General features: G+C 48.5%; 1 protein-coding gene across 5 annotated transcripts; it reads left to right on the top strand.

Moving 5' to 3' along the window:
* Positions 1-400: 400 nt before the first annotated feature.
* Positions 401-16,640, top strand: RAB41 (RAB41, member RAS oncogene family). 5 transcript variants are annotated; one of them, XR_013922746.1, is made up of 9 exons: positions 401-551; positions 2,062-2,120; positions 3,774-3,827; positions 8,853-8,961; positions 9,216-9,327; positions 12,499-12,592; positions 14,254-14,320; positions 14,431-14,665; positions 15,953-16,640. XR_013922746.1 is itself a non-coding variant. In XM_080352513.1 (9 exons), the coding sequence occupies exons 2-9, from the start codon at positions 2,095-2,097 to the stop codon at positions 14,493-14,495; spliced, it is 630 nt and encodes a 209-aa protein (XP_080208639.1). In that variant the 5' UTR covers positions 416-551; positions 2,062-2,094; the 3' UTR covers positions 14,496-16,640. The 5 variants fall into 5 exon arrangements, 3 of the variants coding, with proteins under 3 accessions (XP_080208638.1, XP_080208637.1, XP_080208639.1); XR_013922747.1 differs by having other exon boundaries at positions 15,218-16,640; XM_080352513.1 differs by adding an exon at positions 5,933-6,038 and having other exon boundaries at positions 416-551; positions 8,856-8,961; positions 14,431-16,640.

The raw sequence follows: 16,640 nt of genomic DNA, 5'->3' as shown, positions 1-16,640 counted from the left end.
TGGACTCTCTGCAGCAGTTCCCTGTCCTGCTGGAACTGAGGGGCCACAGCTGGACACAAGATTCCAGGTGTGGTCTCCCCAGGGCAGAGCAGAGGGGCAGGAGAACCTCTCTGACCTACTGACCACCCCCTGCTAACCCACCCCAGGTCCCATTGGCTTCCTGGCCACAAGGGCATGTCAGGCCCTCCCGGGGCCGGGGGAGAGCTCGAAGGGGCGGCCGGTGCCTCTGGGACCTTGGCGGGAGGGCGAGGCGCTGGGGAATCCGGATCCCCGGTCCAGGCCGCATCCCCCGGTCCAGACCGCACGGGCACCGCCCCGTCGCCATGGCAACCGCCCGTCCCTCCCAGGGGGGCGGGGCGGAGTGACGCGCCCGTGACGCCGCCGGAAGTGACGCGCGGGGTGGCGGTGCCGGTGCGCGCTCGGTGTCTCGTTCTCCTCAGTCACGGCTCCGGCTCGGCCTCCCCGCGCCGCCATGTCCGCCCCCGGCAGCGGCGGCGAGTTCGGGAACCCGCTGCGGAAGTTCAAGCTCGTTTTCCTGGGCGAGCAGAGCGGTGAGCGGGGCGGGGGGGGCGGCGGACAGGCCGCAGCGGGCGGGGGAGCCGATCGGGGCGGGGCGGGGCGGGGCGATGGGGAGCAACCGCGGGGCTCCCGCTGCGGGGGGGTGAGGAGCCGCTCGGCTCTGGCGGCGGGACCGTGAGGGGCCTTTCGTGGCGTGGGGCGGGGACGAGCCGCCCGGGCCGCCGCGGGGGGCGTCGGCCAGAGGTGCCCGCCCCGGGGAGGGGCGGCCCCGCAGCGCTCCGGCCTGAGGCCTCCGGTTGGCCTGCCCGGCGCACGGGCCCCGGTTCCGCCGCTCCGGTGCGCCCGGGGCCGGCCCGCAGTGCGCCCGCAGCCGCCCCGGGGCTCTGGGGCCGCCGCTCCGCCCCGTGTCCGCGGCCCCGGCGAGAGAAAAAGCCAACGGCAAAGCGGAGCTGTGTTGCAGCGCGGCCCTGGCCTCCCCTGCAGCTGCATTTTGTTGTTTAGCCTGAAAACAGGCTGAACACCTCCCCTTGCTGCAGACACAGCAGCCGCTCCTGCTGTGCACCCAGACCTTGCCCTGTCCCTCGGAGGCAGCCACAGTGCTGCGCCTCCTGGTCACAAGTGCCACCACCCCTGCCTCCCTTTTGTACCCCTTTCCTCATAATGCATGGATGAGTTGTGTGTTTTTCTTGGAATTGTGGTGTTCTGGGCTGTGGTGCTCTCCCCAGATCTCACTGCTGACCTCTCCTTCGCCCCAAGGCTGTCGGTCTTGGAGGGATTTCCAGAAGTTGTCTGATTCCCCATCTTGCCAAGGCACGGTCAGCATTGCTGCTGACAGGCGTTTGTCCAGCCCGCTTTTAACCCTCCCTCTCCAATGTCCACAATTTCACCACCTTTCTAGGCAGCATATTCCTTTTCTGTCCATAGCTTTAGCTTTTTTCTTGGCTTCCTCAGCTTCCTGAGAGAATCCGAGATCTGATCTTTGCTTCCCGTTTCTTGCCGATTCTGCGCTTTGTCTCTTGATAATATTTTTCAACATGCATTTAAAGTTTTTAAGGAAGCCACCAAAGTTTACTCTGTATCTAAAATCTTGTCATGAAGAAAGGGTGCAAGTCTTGAATGCTGCTTCACTAGCCAGCCAGAGGCAGCTAAACAGTGTCCAGTCCATCACCATGTGTTGTTTTGGTGTTTGTGCCTAGAAGTCTGCAATGTGGCGTTTACCTAAGTAGCAAAATATGAGTAACAAAGCAGATTTATTGCTTGCTTAAAGCAAACTAATAATTCTTTGTCATATGCATACCAACATAATTTGAGGACAGAGTTTTCATCATGATTCATTTTTGATCTACTGAGATTGATTTGGCTTAAGATATTTCAGTCATTTTGCGAATGGATTTCTTAGCTGGTTGTTTTGCAGGAGGGTGTAGCTGGAAAATATCCTTAGGTTGGCCACTTCATTCTGATGATCAGCGGTACCACCCAGAGCAGTGGGTATTTTTTCTTTTTCCACTGCTGCTTAAAAGTGATTTTTCTCTTCTTTTGTAGTTGGGAAGACCTCTCTGATCACCAGGTTTATGTATGACAGTTTTGACAATACTTACCAGGTATGTGATAGTCTTTATATATATGTATATATAAATCTGTTCCCTGCTACTAAAATGTAAGCCTGTGAGAACTGTTTGGGGCAAGCACATTTCCCCATGAGATGTCAGTTCAATATAATAGATTATATCATATCAAAATCAAGATTGTAACGTGCCTCGAGATGGAGGTGAGACTTCACAATGAAGCCCAAGCATCTAGTATGATGTCAGGAACTACGGTGTACAGAAAAGAAGCAAGATTTAGATCCTATGTGGATATGTGAGTAGCCTTGAGGAGAACAGGGAGAAACATGGCTTTCTGGGGTTAGCTGAAGAGCAGATGATGCTCAGGGTGCCTGATGGTGGGTGTGGAAATCTCAGGAAACAGAAAAACAAGATGTCAACATGCTTATGGTAGTTCATGGTCTCTGGCACCTGAGTCCAAAGTGCAGAGATAGATCTGCAAGTGGTCCCCATGGTATCTTCTCTCCGTTGTTTTTTTTATTACATTTTTTTTTACACTAAAAGGTTATAGATAGAAAAAGGCAGGGAGATCTTGGCAGGGGAAGAGCCGGGTAGGGATGAAGAGGCTGCAGCTGAAAAGCTAAAGATGTGTAAGAGGCCTGAAGATTTCAGGAGAGTTAGATACATCAAAAGCACTTAGCAGTATTTCAAGGGAATACCAGATCTCTTTAAGGAAGATAAGACTCTGGTGTTCCCCTTTAATTCAGGCCAGAAAGAGTTACTGGTTTAGAATGGAATAATTTTAAGCTGGAAAAGGAAAAGATGGCTTTTTTTTTTTGAGGCCAAGTGTTTCACTAGAACTGGATCCTCTTGTGCTTTCTGGATTTCTCTACTTACTGTAGTTGTTATAACCTGTGTCCTGGCTACAGAAAACAGGACTTCTAGAAATAAGTACTGCTGACAGGAGCTGATGTTTGTCGTCTCATGTTAAATGGTTCACGTTGTGATGGAGACCTTCCAGAGCATGTGATGCTGCCTGTGTTTAAGTCTGGAGATAATCTAAAATGCTCAAATCTGTTACATCAGCAGCCTGTCTCCCGTATCCCAGGTTATGACGGACTAGAACACCTGCTTGATTTAAGTGCCGGGGAGCACATCTAACTTAGCAAATGAATTTAAATGTCTTTATACCAGAATTGCTGTACAGTAGTGGAGATGTGGATGGAAGGAGAGTTACAGAAAGAACTTCCTGGGCAATGGAGCTTCTGAATGTCACTGGAAAGGAAGCACGTTCTGAAATGGAAACACCCAAATAAACATTGCTTTGTAGCTTTCAGCATAGTTGCCTGCAGTTTATGTATGTAATTTACTCCACCTTTTGGTTATTTCTAATAGGGTAATTCATACCAGCCTGAACTGCAGTAGCCTGGGAGGAGATGCCAGTCTGGATATGATCTGTGTTAAGATGCACAAGCGAGGCTAAAATCCAGACTCAGAGGTTCTTGTGCAGTTGAGGAGTGTTGGAAGTATGATATGAAGTGAAGACAGTGCAGAGATCCCAATTGCTTTGTTACTATCGGCTATATTGAAGGCGCGTGACTTCAAGAGATTAATTATAAGTTTGCGAACATTTCTGAGTTTGTATGACAAGATGCGATTTGCAGATGCTGGAAGGCAAGCTGTGGTTACTAATGCTTTTCTTCTCTTCAGGCGACCATTGGAATTGATTTCCTGTCAAAAACAATGTATCTCGAAGATCGCACGGTAAGTGAGGCGTCTGCGTGATGGCGTGGCAGCAGCAGTTGCTGCGTGCGCTGTTTCGCCTGGTCGTTCCTCCAGCGGCTGCTGAAATCCCCCTGCAGCCTTCAGAGGAACGGCCTTTGTCAAATCAAATCGCTGACCTGCTCCCCTGTTTCTGGTACTTGTTAATATCTGAGACCTCTAGAATGAAGTCAAAATCTTTCATGCAAAACTGAGGCAAGCTGATGTCCGTATCCCAGGGAATGGGCAGGCTGCTCTAAGTACCTCGGGTGGAATTTACTCCCAGGATTTGCAGCTCTGGCCCTGGGGTTGTCAGTGTGAAGGGTCTGAGCAGACCCCAGGCAGTTCCAGGTCTCGGAGTCATTCACAATTCCCAGCAGTGGCACAGTTCCTCCTCTGGTAACACTCTCCTGACATATTGTTATAAAGCTGTTTTGGATTTAGCTTGCATGAGATTCCTTTTGCATAAAGAGATCCCTCACATCCCTCTCCTGTCTTTCAGTATTTGTCTTTTCATTAGTTCTGTTTTGCTAGTACTTGCCTTTTTGCCAGTTGTACTGCTGGTTGAGAAGTGTGGAACTGTTGTGGGGAGGAAGGGGCCGGTGGTGTGATGAAAATCCTGTGTGTGGCTTTGGGTCTGGCGCTTCTGAAGAAATCTCAGCCCAGTATGTGTGATGAGTTGCCTGAGCACTTCTCTCCCATCTTAACAGCGATTCACTATTAGGAACAGACCTTGCTTAGTCTTTGTTTGGGAGAAACTACTTGGATAACGTTTTCCTAGTGGTGCTGACAGTGGCAGAAGAATAAAAAGATGTTGGGAGCGCTGCTCGATGCCTGTGAAGGCAGGTTGGAATGCCTGTGTGCTGTTTTCAGCAGTGCAGTCTTGGTTCATTGTGGTTGTGTGGGTCACAATGTCGTTTACCTGCTGGCATACTATCCAGAAAATACCTTTTTCTTTGCGATGTTGAATATACTGTTAGCTTTTCTGTTTATGTAGGTGGTCCACAGAGCCCATAAAGCCTGTTTAAATAACAGAGAGGTGTTGAATGTAGATAAGAGGAGGGAGAAATACAGGCATGTACGCTAGGAAAATTCAGACCTTGAGGTAATTTCTCAGATATGGCCACAGCTGTATTTTGCAATAGGCTTTGACTGCTGTGCTTTAAATGAAGAATCCTAAGCCTCTAAGTGCGGCCTATGCTTTAGCATATTGGATATGTCCTTACACCAAATAATATATCTTGAAATTATACATGTGCCAGATCACTCTAGATATGGCCTGGGTAGCATGTGCTAGCAGGGAAAAAGGACAAATCTATGTGGAGCTGGGTTCTTCAAAACCATCTCCTGCAGCCTCCCGCCGAGGGCAGCTGGAAGTGCCGTTACCGGTGCACTAGGAGCCGTGGCACTAGGTCAGCTGGGGCCACAAGAAGCCCCATCCTCACTCCCAACTGCCAGGCTGACAGTTCCACCTTATAGCTACAACCTCATTCTTGGAAGACTGAGTAGGATTTCCTTTACTGTGTCTCAGCATCTTCCCAGACGTGTTGGATTTAAGCCCAAGATAAGGCAGTCTAGAGGGCGTTTGCTGTCCTGTCCTGTACCTGTTTCAGTCCTCGAGGTCGGGCTGTGCGGTGGGTTCAGCGGTAGCGGGGTGACAATATCTGGATGGTTCCAAGTGACCACATTTAGCGAGGTGTAGGCTGCAGTTTGCTGGTGTGGCTGTTACAGCCAGTCCTGACGTGGCAGGATGCACGGAGGTATGCGTGCTTGTTTTCCTCGTTAGCAGATGGTGCGAGAAGGTATTTTGGGGATATCTTGGTTTTTTGATGAAATGGAAGAATGTGCTCATGTGTGTGAGTTATTAATGGGCTCATGGAGGGAGGGAGGTTTCTCGGATGTGCGACGCTGAGCTTGCTGTGAAGATGCAGTTAGAGGTGTCATTGGCTCTTTTCACATTTCTGTTCCATTTTAACTTTCCTTTTGTTACGTTATTTTTGTCTTGCAATTTTTTCTATTTTATTTTCATTTCACTTGAGTTTTTGGTTTTGTTTTCCATTTCCCTGCTCTTCCCCTTTCCTCTTCCCCTACACTTTTCCGTTTCCCAGATCAGGCTGCAGCTGTGGGACACAGCCGGCCAGGAGAGGTTCCGCAGCCTCATTCCCAGCTACATCCGTGACTCTGCTGTTGCTGTCATTGTCTTTGACGTTACAAGTAGGTATTAGCCCGAGCCTCTGCAGGGACCTTTTATTGTGCACTTTTTATGCATTGGAAGTGGTGGTGTTATCTGAAAGGATCTAAGATATTCCATTGGCCTCAGAACTGTATGTATTTCATGGGCTGACTGGAAGTAGCAGAGCATCTTCCCCCACAACCACGGTAACTCCATCCCATGATACAGAAACTGGGGAGCTGGAAAACCCTTGTCTGCTCAAAGCTTGAACTGTGGAAGTGATACACAGAGGACTGGCAGGTAGGTGAACAGGGATTGTGACTTTTCTTGCATCTGTGCTGACTGGAATGAAAGGCGATTGGTAGCATTTGGAAAACTTTTTCTGATTTGGGGGTTTTTCTTTTAAACCTCAAAATTAACTTTTTTTTTCCCCTCTGGAGGCATAGAGAGGTGATACAAGTAACAACTTCATATGCCAAAGCAAAGGAACACTGTCAGAGTAGGCAAAACAGTACAGTACATTTAAATAAAAGCTATATAGCGATTTATGAGCATTCGGGACTCCCATTGCATTGAAGAAGAGAGCTGATGATTCCTATGACTAACTAGAGAGCTTTTAGAAGAGTTGTAACTACCACAATTTCTAAAGAATAAACAAGCTTAGAGGGAAGTTCTCTATAACTGTTGGCATGAATGTTTTAGCAGAAGATATAAAGATATGAATGCAATTATTTCGTAACTCCTTTTTATTGATTCCACTTGACCTGGCTTTTTTGGCTAAGGTAAAGTATCGGTGTAAATACCTTGACAGGAATTACACCAGTGAGCCAACCCCATGTGGGCAAAGTCTAAGTAAAGAACATAGCACAGACGGAAAACCTCTGGCCCACCTTTATTCTATCACAAAATCTAGATGATAGCGAGGCTTTACAGATCAGGGCTTTGTTTCACTTTGTTAACAGAAGTTATTAACAAATTCTACCAGACTGATCTATCTCACGTATTGAAGGCAAATAATTACGTGGCCTTTATTCCAGTCCAGGCAGGTGGCAGAGTTTTGCCATGGTCTGGGCTGTTCCTGACAGCTTCCAGTCGTGCCAGAAATAATCCTGCCTTGGTAATAGTCTGATATTTTCAGATAACTTCATTTTTTCTTGTTGCTGCTCGTCGTTCTGTTCCTAGCAACTGAAAGGCTTTTAGTTTTCTTGTGTTCTTGAAGGAACGTGCTCAGGTACTTCGAGGGCATGATGATGCTGAGCACTAGTGGGATTAGGAAAACACAGAGCTATATATTTACATTGTCTTAAGTGGTAATTGTATTTGGGAACCTCAGATAGTCTCCTGTAAGTTGATTCTGGTTATCGTAGTGTAAAATAGAGACAGAACATAGGACTCAGTTAAGTACCAGCCAAGACAGTCTTAATTAGAAGAGAGAAAGCGTTAGCTAGCATGTGGGAAGCTGAGAAGAAAAAGAGAAATTGCTATTTATATTTTCTCTGCCCCTCCAAACTGGGTGCACAGGGATGTCTGGGGAGCTGGTGGCAGCTCGCTGTGCAGTCTGGAAGCAAGAGGCAGAAGCTGCCGTTACCAATCTGCTCTGCCAGCACCGGTGTGATATTGGCCAGGTGCTGGGAGTTGAGTTTCTGTGTGTAGTGAAGAGCCCTGACTTGCTACTGTGGCCAAGGCTGCTTTCAAAATGAAGTATGAGCTAATTGCTTTAACTGTGAGCCCTAATCTTCCTTAAACCCCAGGGCATCAGAGCTACGCACCCTGATGTAAAGACAGTGTTGTTTTGAATCTGCTTCTAGCAAGATGCTTTGCAGACGTGCTCTGTCCAGATTCTATTTCTCTTCTAAACAAGCCAATTATTGGTCCTTCTGAATCCACTTTCTCCCTCGCAGCCCTGCAAGCTGCCTCATTAACCACTGTTGTGTGCATGAACAGCTGCTCTCCCTCATTGCTGCCCGCCTGGCCTTGGGAGCGTACCTGACCAGTTCATGTCATTAAACTGGGAACCAGTCTCTGCCCTCCTGTGAAACCTGTTGAGAATGCCAAGAGCAATCTTGTTTTCTGGCAGCATAACGCTACTCATGGAGCTCGCTGTGCGGGGTAATGATTTGGAAGGAAATGGTATCGCTCCCAGTCATGAAGAGCTTTTGTTTAGTGCTCACTGTGGCAGTCAGGCATGTTTTGACTATCGCTGTTACAAGCAGACGGGTCCCAGGCCTTAGAGCTGTGTTTGGGCACCATTCTGGAGATCCAGCTGTACTGCTCATAGCGCTGGTGTTTGTTCTGACCCCTGCACTTATCTGAAAGGGAGAACCCGATGCCCGTTGTGCCATGTGAAGCCTACGGTGCGTAACGTTTGCTTTTGTTTCTGCTGGCACTTCAGTTATTGATTGCCTTAATCCTGCATGAAAATGCCTGTTGCTGGGTGCTTGGTGCTGGAGAATGGGTGCTGTTCCACTGTGTGGTGTCTGGCATGTCTGTCTTGTGGGAATTGCCCAAAAGCCTTTAAGCCGAGATAATTCTGGGGTGGGAGTCCTGTGGAGACCCACCCATAGAACAGCTTGGAGCTGTTAGCTACCGTATCAGCACAAGGTAGTAACCACAACCTGGAGCTCTTGCAGAACAGCAGAATCTCTAGACGAACACAATCGGTAATTAAAGCACATTATCTATAAACAGAGTCAGAAAAGCCAACTTTGGTGGTATTTGGGGCAAGATTTCAAGGTCAGCCTCAGCTTCTCCGGTTGAGCTGCATACAGTTAATTGTAGCGATGGCCTTTTCTCTAAAGGACAGTTTCCTCCTTTCTTCTCTCCCCCGCTCTCTGCTCTCCCTGGCCTGGTACCAGCAGGTTCGGCTGCAGCTTTGGGACACAGCCGGCCAGGAGCGGTTCCGCAGCCTCATTCCCAGCTACATCCGCGACTCCACCATTGCTGTGGTAGTCTATGACATTACAAGTGAGTGATGCTTTCTGGTGTCTCATTATTTGAAATACTACATGTAAGCAGAACTAACGTGTTAACAGCCGGAAGTTCTGCAAAAAGATGATTAACTTGAGAAACCGTTTTTTCTGTCTGAGCGGAAAACAATTTATGGGTCGCTTATATGTGGTGTGGGGAGAGGTGGAGAAGCACCTGAGTACAGGCAGAGCATCCTCCCCCTCTGAAAATAAGTTTTATCCTTAGCACTCCCATTTTCTTCTTCCCTACAGACTTGAATTCTTTCCAGCAAACCTCCAAGTGGATCGATGACGTCAGGACAGAGAGAGGCAGCGACGTTATCATCATGTTGGTGGGGAACAAAACTGACCTGGCGGACAAGAGGTAACGGGAGTGGGCGGCCTCGCTGCCCTGACCAGGACCTGGCCAACTAGGCTGTCTTAAAACAGCTGTTGATTTGAAACAAAGCATAACAAGCTTGCCAGGAAATTCAGATTTCTGGTTTCACAATGTCAAGTTATTCCATTTTGCTATTCTACAAATAGATTTTGTTAAATCAAAGCCACCCAGAAAAAAAACCTTTTACTTAAATCAGGTATCTCTATACCATGTTTCTCAATATTTGATTTTGTCTGACTTTTCTTTTTTGTGCTGGGATAAAGCCAAAAATGTTGTGCAGAAGCAAGGAAATCTGACTTTTTTCAATCAGCCTGTTTACATGACTCTGGATGTGCAGCTGGAATCTCATAGTAAAGTTTCTTCTTGTTCCGAGATGCAGACGGAGCTTTTACAGTGTCAGTCTACAAGGTTTTCCTCTGTCATACAAAACACCAACTGTGGTATTGTAGCTATGTGAGAGGAAACTAGATCAGCAATAGCAGACTTCCCCAAGAGATGTAAAAAGTTAATTAGACTCTTAAAATCACATGGCCTTAATGTTTTGGGACATGCCATAGAGCATTTTGCTATTAAAACTCTTATTCCTACAATGCCACTTGAGCCAATATAACCAATGTAATGGCTTCTTAGAAGACCACAGGCTTGTGCTTTTGCATTTGTGTTTCAAATTCTCGATTGTTGATTTAGCAGAAATTTTGTTTAACGTTGTCAGGGATTTTCATTCTTTAGGAATACATCGGCAACAGATTAGGAAATCTTTTTATTTTCATTTTAATGGTTAGTGTCAGTAGTAGTTGGCAAAGGGAAGATGGAGTCAGCCACTATTCCTTACAATACAAATATTTTAACATCTTCACATATGCCAGGTACTCTAAAACGTGTGCTTCTTATGGCACAGGGCATGTGAAGAATTGAAATGATGGGGAATTTTTATCTGATACAAAAAAAAGCATCTCAAAAAACCCCCAAACTGGCAAACACCTGATCTCCCAGCGAAATGGGGTCTTATAAAATCAAACCCTTATCCTTTGGCTGAGATACGTCTGATGAAAAGATAACAGCTTGAACAGAAACATTTTCTCAGAAAAATCTTGCAGTGATATCGGAACTGTTCGTTTGCTCTGGTTCTTGGCGTGATGGGCCTAATGGGGACCAGACTGTTCCGTTGCTGGATGCTCTCACGTCTTAAATCCTAAACCTTGCTTTGCTCGCTCCTGCACCGTATGTATTGCTTCACAATGCCTTGCAATGTGTTTTTTTCTCTTGTGGTTTTGGTGTTGTCCAAATACTGGTGTGAGCCAGCAGGCAGCATCCCCGGCTGCACAGCCTGGCTCAGGAGGGGCTTTTCACCCTTTCTCCCTGCCCAGGTCTTGCTGTTGATTTTTAGTTTGCCGTGCCCAGCAGGAAAAGCAGAGACAGTTCTAATTCCGGCAGGTGCTTTGAGGATAAAGTTGAGCTCCAGCTGGGCACAGGGTGGGCTTCGCGCTGGTGGTTCTTACAGAAACATGTTTGGTGTCCACCATGCAGAGCACCCAAGTCCTGACAACCACTGCTAGTGGGAGGAGCCAAGTGGGAGGCCATTATGAGCGTCCTGTGCCTTGCATTTCAGAAATATTGGTAAAACTCGGTTCTCAGAACTTCAGAAATATGATAAAAATGTGTCTTGCTGATTGGGATTAATAATTGTGGGTGGCGAGACCTCAGATTGGTCTTGTCCCTGAAATCAGCTTACAAAAGCAACTGAGCAAAGTCTGAGCTGTTGTACTTGAGCCAGCTCTGGATCTTGACGATTTAGTATCTCTTATGCCCTCCTGGGACCTCGAAATAACTGCAGCTCCTTAACTGAATAACCTGCCATTTAGATTGGAGGCTTTCTAATTTCTATCCAAATCCGGTTTCCCGTGGAACTGGAAAACCCAGTGGGGTGATTTCTGCCTTGGACGGTTTCCTGAGAGTACGTGAGTGGAGTGCGTGTGCAGGACAGGTGGCCCAGCACTGCCGTAACAATCGAAAATACCACCAAATAGTTTGAAGCCAAATACCACCAAATAGTTTGGGCTTACAACTTAATAGTTGTAAGCCCAAGCGTTCCCTGGGTGCCTTACCTGAGGCTGTTCAATTTGTACCTGGAGGATTTGGGGGTCTTAAAGCCCAAGTTCACATAGCACTAGGAATTCTTACTTTAGAAGTTTAAGGTAAGTGGCAGTACTCCTGGTCCAGGTGCATATCCAGGTATCAGTAAAAGAAGCTGCCTTGCCTTTCTTTTAAAAGAAAGGGAGAGTTGTGTGAGGCTGAAATGCTGGGCCTTTTAATGGACAAAGCCACAGAATCAGTCTGAGCTGGGTCACATTTTTCAGAGTAGAATACAGCGTCCTGGAAACCATTCATCCTATGGCAGAAGCCAAGCGGTGGTGCAAGTTCTGAGGCCAAAAAGCTGAACTAAAAATAGCACTTTCTTATTTGGTGCAGCCTGTTAAGTTTTTCTTTCCTGTTCATGTTGCTTCAGTTTGTGGCTGGGCTTTGTTTTGGGCTTTTGGTGGTGGTGGTTTTGATTTGGGTTTTTTGTTGTTATTATTTTACTGGGTTTGTTAGTTTGTTTTCCTGCCGTTTTCATGATTTTTGGACTACTTTGCTTTGGTTTGGTTTTCCTTTTCTGTGATCTGTTCTCACTGCTGTAGACGGGTTTCTATAGAGGAGGGTGAGAGAAAAGCCCGAGAACTGACTATGATGTACATTGAAACCAGTGCTAAAGCAGGATGGGATGTGAAACAGGTGTGGCCAGGGTGTTGATCAGAGATGCGTTTGCAGGCGCTTGCTCCAAGCAGCAGCGTGGCACCTGCTGCTGGAGCCTCTCGGAAATCTGCCTGTAACCTCATGGAATTCCCTTTGGGAAACTGCTTTTTGTATCAGGTGCAGCGTCCGGAGGTTCGTCTGTTATTAACAGTTGTAAGCCCCGGCGTTCCCTGGGTGCCTGACCTGAGCCTGTTCCATTTGTACCTGGAGGATTTGGGGGTCTTAAAGCCCGGGAGCTCCAGAGGTCTCCTCTGGTGGCCGGTGAGGGGCGGTGAAGCGTGAAGAGCAGCTCAGTCCCAGACATCTGTAACTCCTCCTACCCTTCCTTTCTGTCTTTGTGCTTCTGTTTGCATCTTTGTCCAGGCAAATCACTACAGAAGAAGGTGAGCAGAGAGCCAAAGAGCTGAATGTGATGTTTATTGAGACCAGTGCGAAGACTGGATACAATGTGAAACAGGTAGGTCAATGTTCTGTTCTGTAGACTGGAAATCTCTCCTTTGCCGCTCTGTATGTGGGAGGATTAAGCTGCTGCTTGGAGTTCCTTTTCCTTCAGCTATTTGCTTCTATTGGTTGTTGTCGACCCCTGAAATGCTTCTTGCTGCTTTATCTAGTCAGAGCCCCTTTCCCATCAAGTCAGGGATTCCGTGTTAAAGCCAAGCAAACTTGCCTTGAAAAAACGGTAAATCTAAACCAGAATGTGCTGAGGGACAGGAATGCCACTGTTTTGTGCTGCCAGACGTAATTCTTTGTGCTCCCTTTGCTTTTGTTAGCAGTTAATGCACGGTTTTCTAAAACCAATGTTGAGTTCAGTCAGGATAATTGCATATGCTGAGGCACTAGAGTAGAAGCTCCTGCTTTTTGAAGCCACAGCAGAAAATTGCAGAATAGCTGCGGTTGGAAGGGATCTCTGGAGATCACCCCGTCCAAGCAGTGTGCCCAGAGCTGCGTGCCCAGAGCTGCTCCAGCTGGGTTTTGAGTATCTCAGAGGACAGAGGCTCCATCGCTCCAGGCAGCCTGTCACACTCTGTCTATCCCTACAGGAAAAAAACAAGCTTTCCGTGTTTTTTTAATGTTTAAACAGGATCTCTTGTATCTCAGTTTGTGCCCATTGCCTCTTGCTCCAAGCTGGTGGTCCCAGGCTCCGCTAGCTCAGGAACCATTCTGAAGTGGGCCAGTGGGCCAGTGATGCAGCGCTGGCTCCAGGGCTCTGCAGGGAGCGTCTGTGCTGCTGGGAAGCTGAATGTAACAGCTCGGTGCTCACCAGCTGACGGGGAGAACCTCACCATGGATTGGGAGACTTTGGGTTTAGTTTTGCTTTTGGCTATTCTGGATTGAATCCACTTTAACCTTTGGTTCTTACTGTTGCGTGATTTGCCTGTCGGGTGTTTGCAGTAAAACTTGTGTGACTAAAGGGATTCTAAGTGCAGCACCTCGCTAATACCTCAGTGCCTTGGAGGGGTTGGATGAGAGGCCCCTGCTGAGCTACTGGAAGGAAAATCATCATGAGCTGGTGATTCCTCTGTTTCTTTCTGCAGCACTTGTCACCAGGCGGCCTAGTGGTGTCTGTATCATGTTCACTGCTACGTTAAAGTCAGGAGGAGGAGATTGAAGTATGGACAAATTATGCCAAACCATTTTGTGTATTTTTATGGGGATATGACAGTCCTTCCCAGCTCTAGCAGATCCTTAATAGCTTAAACGCAGCTCACTTGGGGCGGGTTTGCAGCAGGACTGGACTGAAAGGATGGGCTGGAAAACCTGGTGTTCCAGAAACGCGTTAAAGCTCCGGTCTCTGGCGAGGCTGTTCTCAGAGATCCTGCGCTGTGCTCTGTAACATTGCTGCACAAAAGCAGCTGAGCCTGGAAATGGTAGAAATGAATTCCATGCCGTGTTCAAGCAGAAACAAAACTGGTTTGAATAAATTCTGTAATAAAACCTGTTAGGTCTCTTAGGTAAAATTCGTGTGGCGTTGGTTGATCATTCCTTTGCTTGCTAAAGTACCCACACAGCAAGTTTGTACAATTTGGACTCTAAAATATGCCGTAAAGCAATGGTTTTTAACATGCCTTTTCTTGTTTTCCTGCCAAGCCTTCAGCTTTACCTCTTGCTGTTTTCCAGCTTTTCCGTCGTGTGGCTGCTGCCTTACCTGGGATGGACAGCACACCGGAGAAGAGCAAAGAAGACAGTATCCTTGCTTTCTCATCAGGAGCGTCCCTGTCACTATTGCGATGATCTCGTTAGGTTGAGCTTGCTGACTTTTTGGCTCCCTGTGTTTCCTTAACTTGCTTCCTGCAGTGATCGACATCAAACTAGAGAAACCTCCTGAGCAGCCAGTAACGGAGAGCGGGTGCTCCTGCTAACAGCCCCGTTCTGTAGCAGCACATTCCCTGACCGGCCAGTCTCACAGAAGAACATCACTGCTCATTTGGCTAAGCAACCCTACTTTGGGGGCTGAAAAACCAATCTACTAAGCGAGTGAGCTCGCTGTTTACTAGTGGGGAGCAGCCCCGGCCACCCCTCTTACTGCATGGTATGAGCCCTGAGTGCAGAATGAGTGTCCTGTCTTTTTCTTTTGATTTATTTTTATGTTGTTGCACTTTGGCACTCTGGTGCCCTTTACACTCTCTCTCTTCCTCTCCTCCTCCTCCTCTTCCCCACCTCGAGCCTGTCTGCTCAGATGTATCTTGTGAATGCCATGGAAAAGCCACCACGTTAGGGAAGACAAAAAACAAAGCTTGGGGGTGGGCTTTCCGCCTTCTGCACTGCCTCGCGTCGTCACCCCTTCCCGTCCCCTCCAGCCCCGTGTGTCCCACATCCCCACTTCCTCCGGCGAAAGGCTGCTCCTTCGAAACTGGTCAGTCTGACTTGGCCTTGCCTTTTTGGACAATACAGGTTATCTGTTTCTAGGCTTTTGCTTCCTGCAGGGCACACACAATCTTAGCTCCTCGGTTTCTCCTTTCTGTGGGTGATCTTGGCTAACTCTCGCTCACGACTTCTGAGTTGTTTTGCCCCTCGTGTTACACGCAGCACTGGAAACCCCCAGACTCTGATAGCTTTGGCCTTGTTGCTCCTGTTTGTGTAGCAGAGACATCCCACAGGCTGCTCTCTGTTGGAATCTCTTCCCGGCCAGAGAACGCTGGTGCTTGGCGAGTGTTGGCTGTGGGATGTGGGGAAGGAAGAGGGTCCAGAAGCTTAGCGGGATGGGGAGAGAGATCCTCAGGGTGGGTTGTGCAGACCTGGGCCCTGTCTGTCGACAGCGGAAGCGAACCGTTTGCCTGGAATCCATCATGACAGGGACAACACCTGCCCTGGCAGTCATGGGCGCTGAGCAGGAGCTTTCCTGGGCTCTGCGCTCATTGTCACGTAGACTGGGAGCTGCTTCACACAGAGCTGCAGCAGCCGGGAGGCCAGGGGTAGCTGTGCTGCTCTCACACGTAGGTTGCTGCATGCAGAAATTGTACGGAGCTGCTGCTTCCTTTGCCGTGGGCCTCTGGAGCGGGGGGGCAGTAGCCTTTTCCCCTTTGGAGCAGTGCTAAGCTGTAACGTTGCCAAAGCTGAGCTGAGCGGTGGCAGGGATTGTTGTCAGACCCGCGCAGAGGAGTGCAGGAATGTGTGCTGCTCAAGTGGCCTGTGGTGTCGCTGCTCAGCTCGGAGGTTTGGAAATCCCTCCTCTTCCCCCTGCCCCTTGTTTCTAATTACGTTAACAGCTTTTCAGAGACTGGTACTGGGTTTTTTTTGTCTGTCTGTCCTAACCAGAAGTCGGTAGGCTTATCTGTTGACAGAGAGGAGAACAAACCAGTTCTGTTATTTTCATCAGCTGGCCTGTGTCATGCTGCCGGGGGATGTGAGCGGGCAGGAGAGCCAGCGGGACAGGTGGGTACAGCAGCGGTTGGTGGCTGGTGACACTTCCCGAGCAGGACGCCTGTAGGTCACTGACACAATGCGCGCACTTTGAAGCCAAGGGAGGGGAGGGGGCAGCCCGGGAGCGGGAGCTGAAGGTCCCAGTGTCGGCTCACTGGTGGCAAGTTGGTGGCTGCCCCGTCCCTCCCCTCGGGCTGAGCTGGGCTGCAGGAGGAAGCTGGGATGTCATTGCCCATTTCACTCTGGAGTGTCCCCCCCTTCACCCCCCAGCGCCAATGGGAAGCTCAGCCCCCTCCTCTGTACATACCCCTGTCGTGTGGGAATTGCTGATGTTTGTCGGTGTGTCCGTGTCTGCCGTAGAACAGGTTTTTGCCGTCCCCTTCTCACAGGCAGGTGTGCACTGCTCTGCTGTCGTGTTGTTCCCAGTCATGGGCCTGGGGGGAGGGATTGGGGAGACCCTAAGTACCGGGGGAGTTAACTAGTGAAAGAAAATAGTTCACTTCCCGCTGTCTTCTCTATGGATGTGTATAATATTGAGTGTGTGTCTGGCCCTGCTGTCTCCTAGCTGTTCCCCTGTAAGCGTGACTATTACTCTGAGTATGGACTGTCTGACCACAGCCGTGTATCACACTAAATAAAGTTAT

The sequence above is a fragment of the Nesoenas mayeri genome (genome assembly GCF_963082525.1).
Source record: "Nesoenas mayeri genome assembly, chromosome: 13".
NCBI classification, from domain to species: Eukaryota; Metazoa; Chordata; class Aves; order Columbiformes; family Columbidae; genus Nesoenas; species Nesoenas mayeri.
The sequence above is the reverse complement of the archived record's forward strand: the minus strand, read 5'-3'. Positions and strand labels throughout refer to the sequence as shown.

Bases quoted from the DNA above. Each gene is read 5' to 3' on its own strand.
- RAB41 (XM_080352511.1), top strand. From the start codon at position 473: ATGTCCGCCCCCGGCAGCGGCGGCGAGTTCGGGAACCCGCTGCGGAAG. The intron at 552-2,061 runs GTGAGCGGGGCG...CTTCTTTTGTAG, and splicing joins TTTCCTGGGCGAGCAGAGCG to TTGGGAAGACCTCTCTGATC. The intron at 2,121-3,773 runs GTATGTGATAGT...TCTTCTCTTCAG, and splicing joins GTTTTGACAATACTTACCAG to GCGACCATTGGAATTGATTT.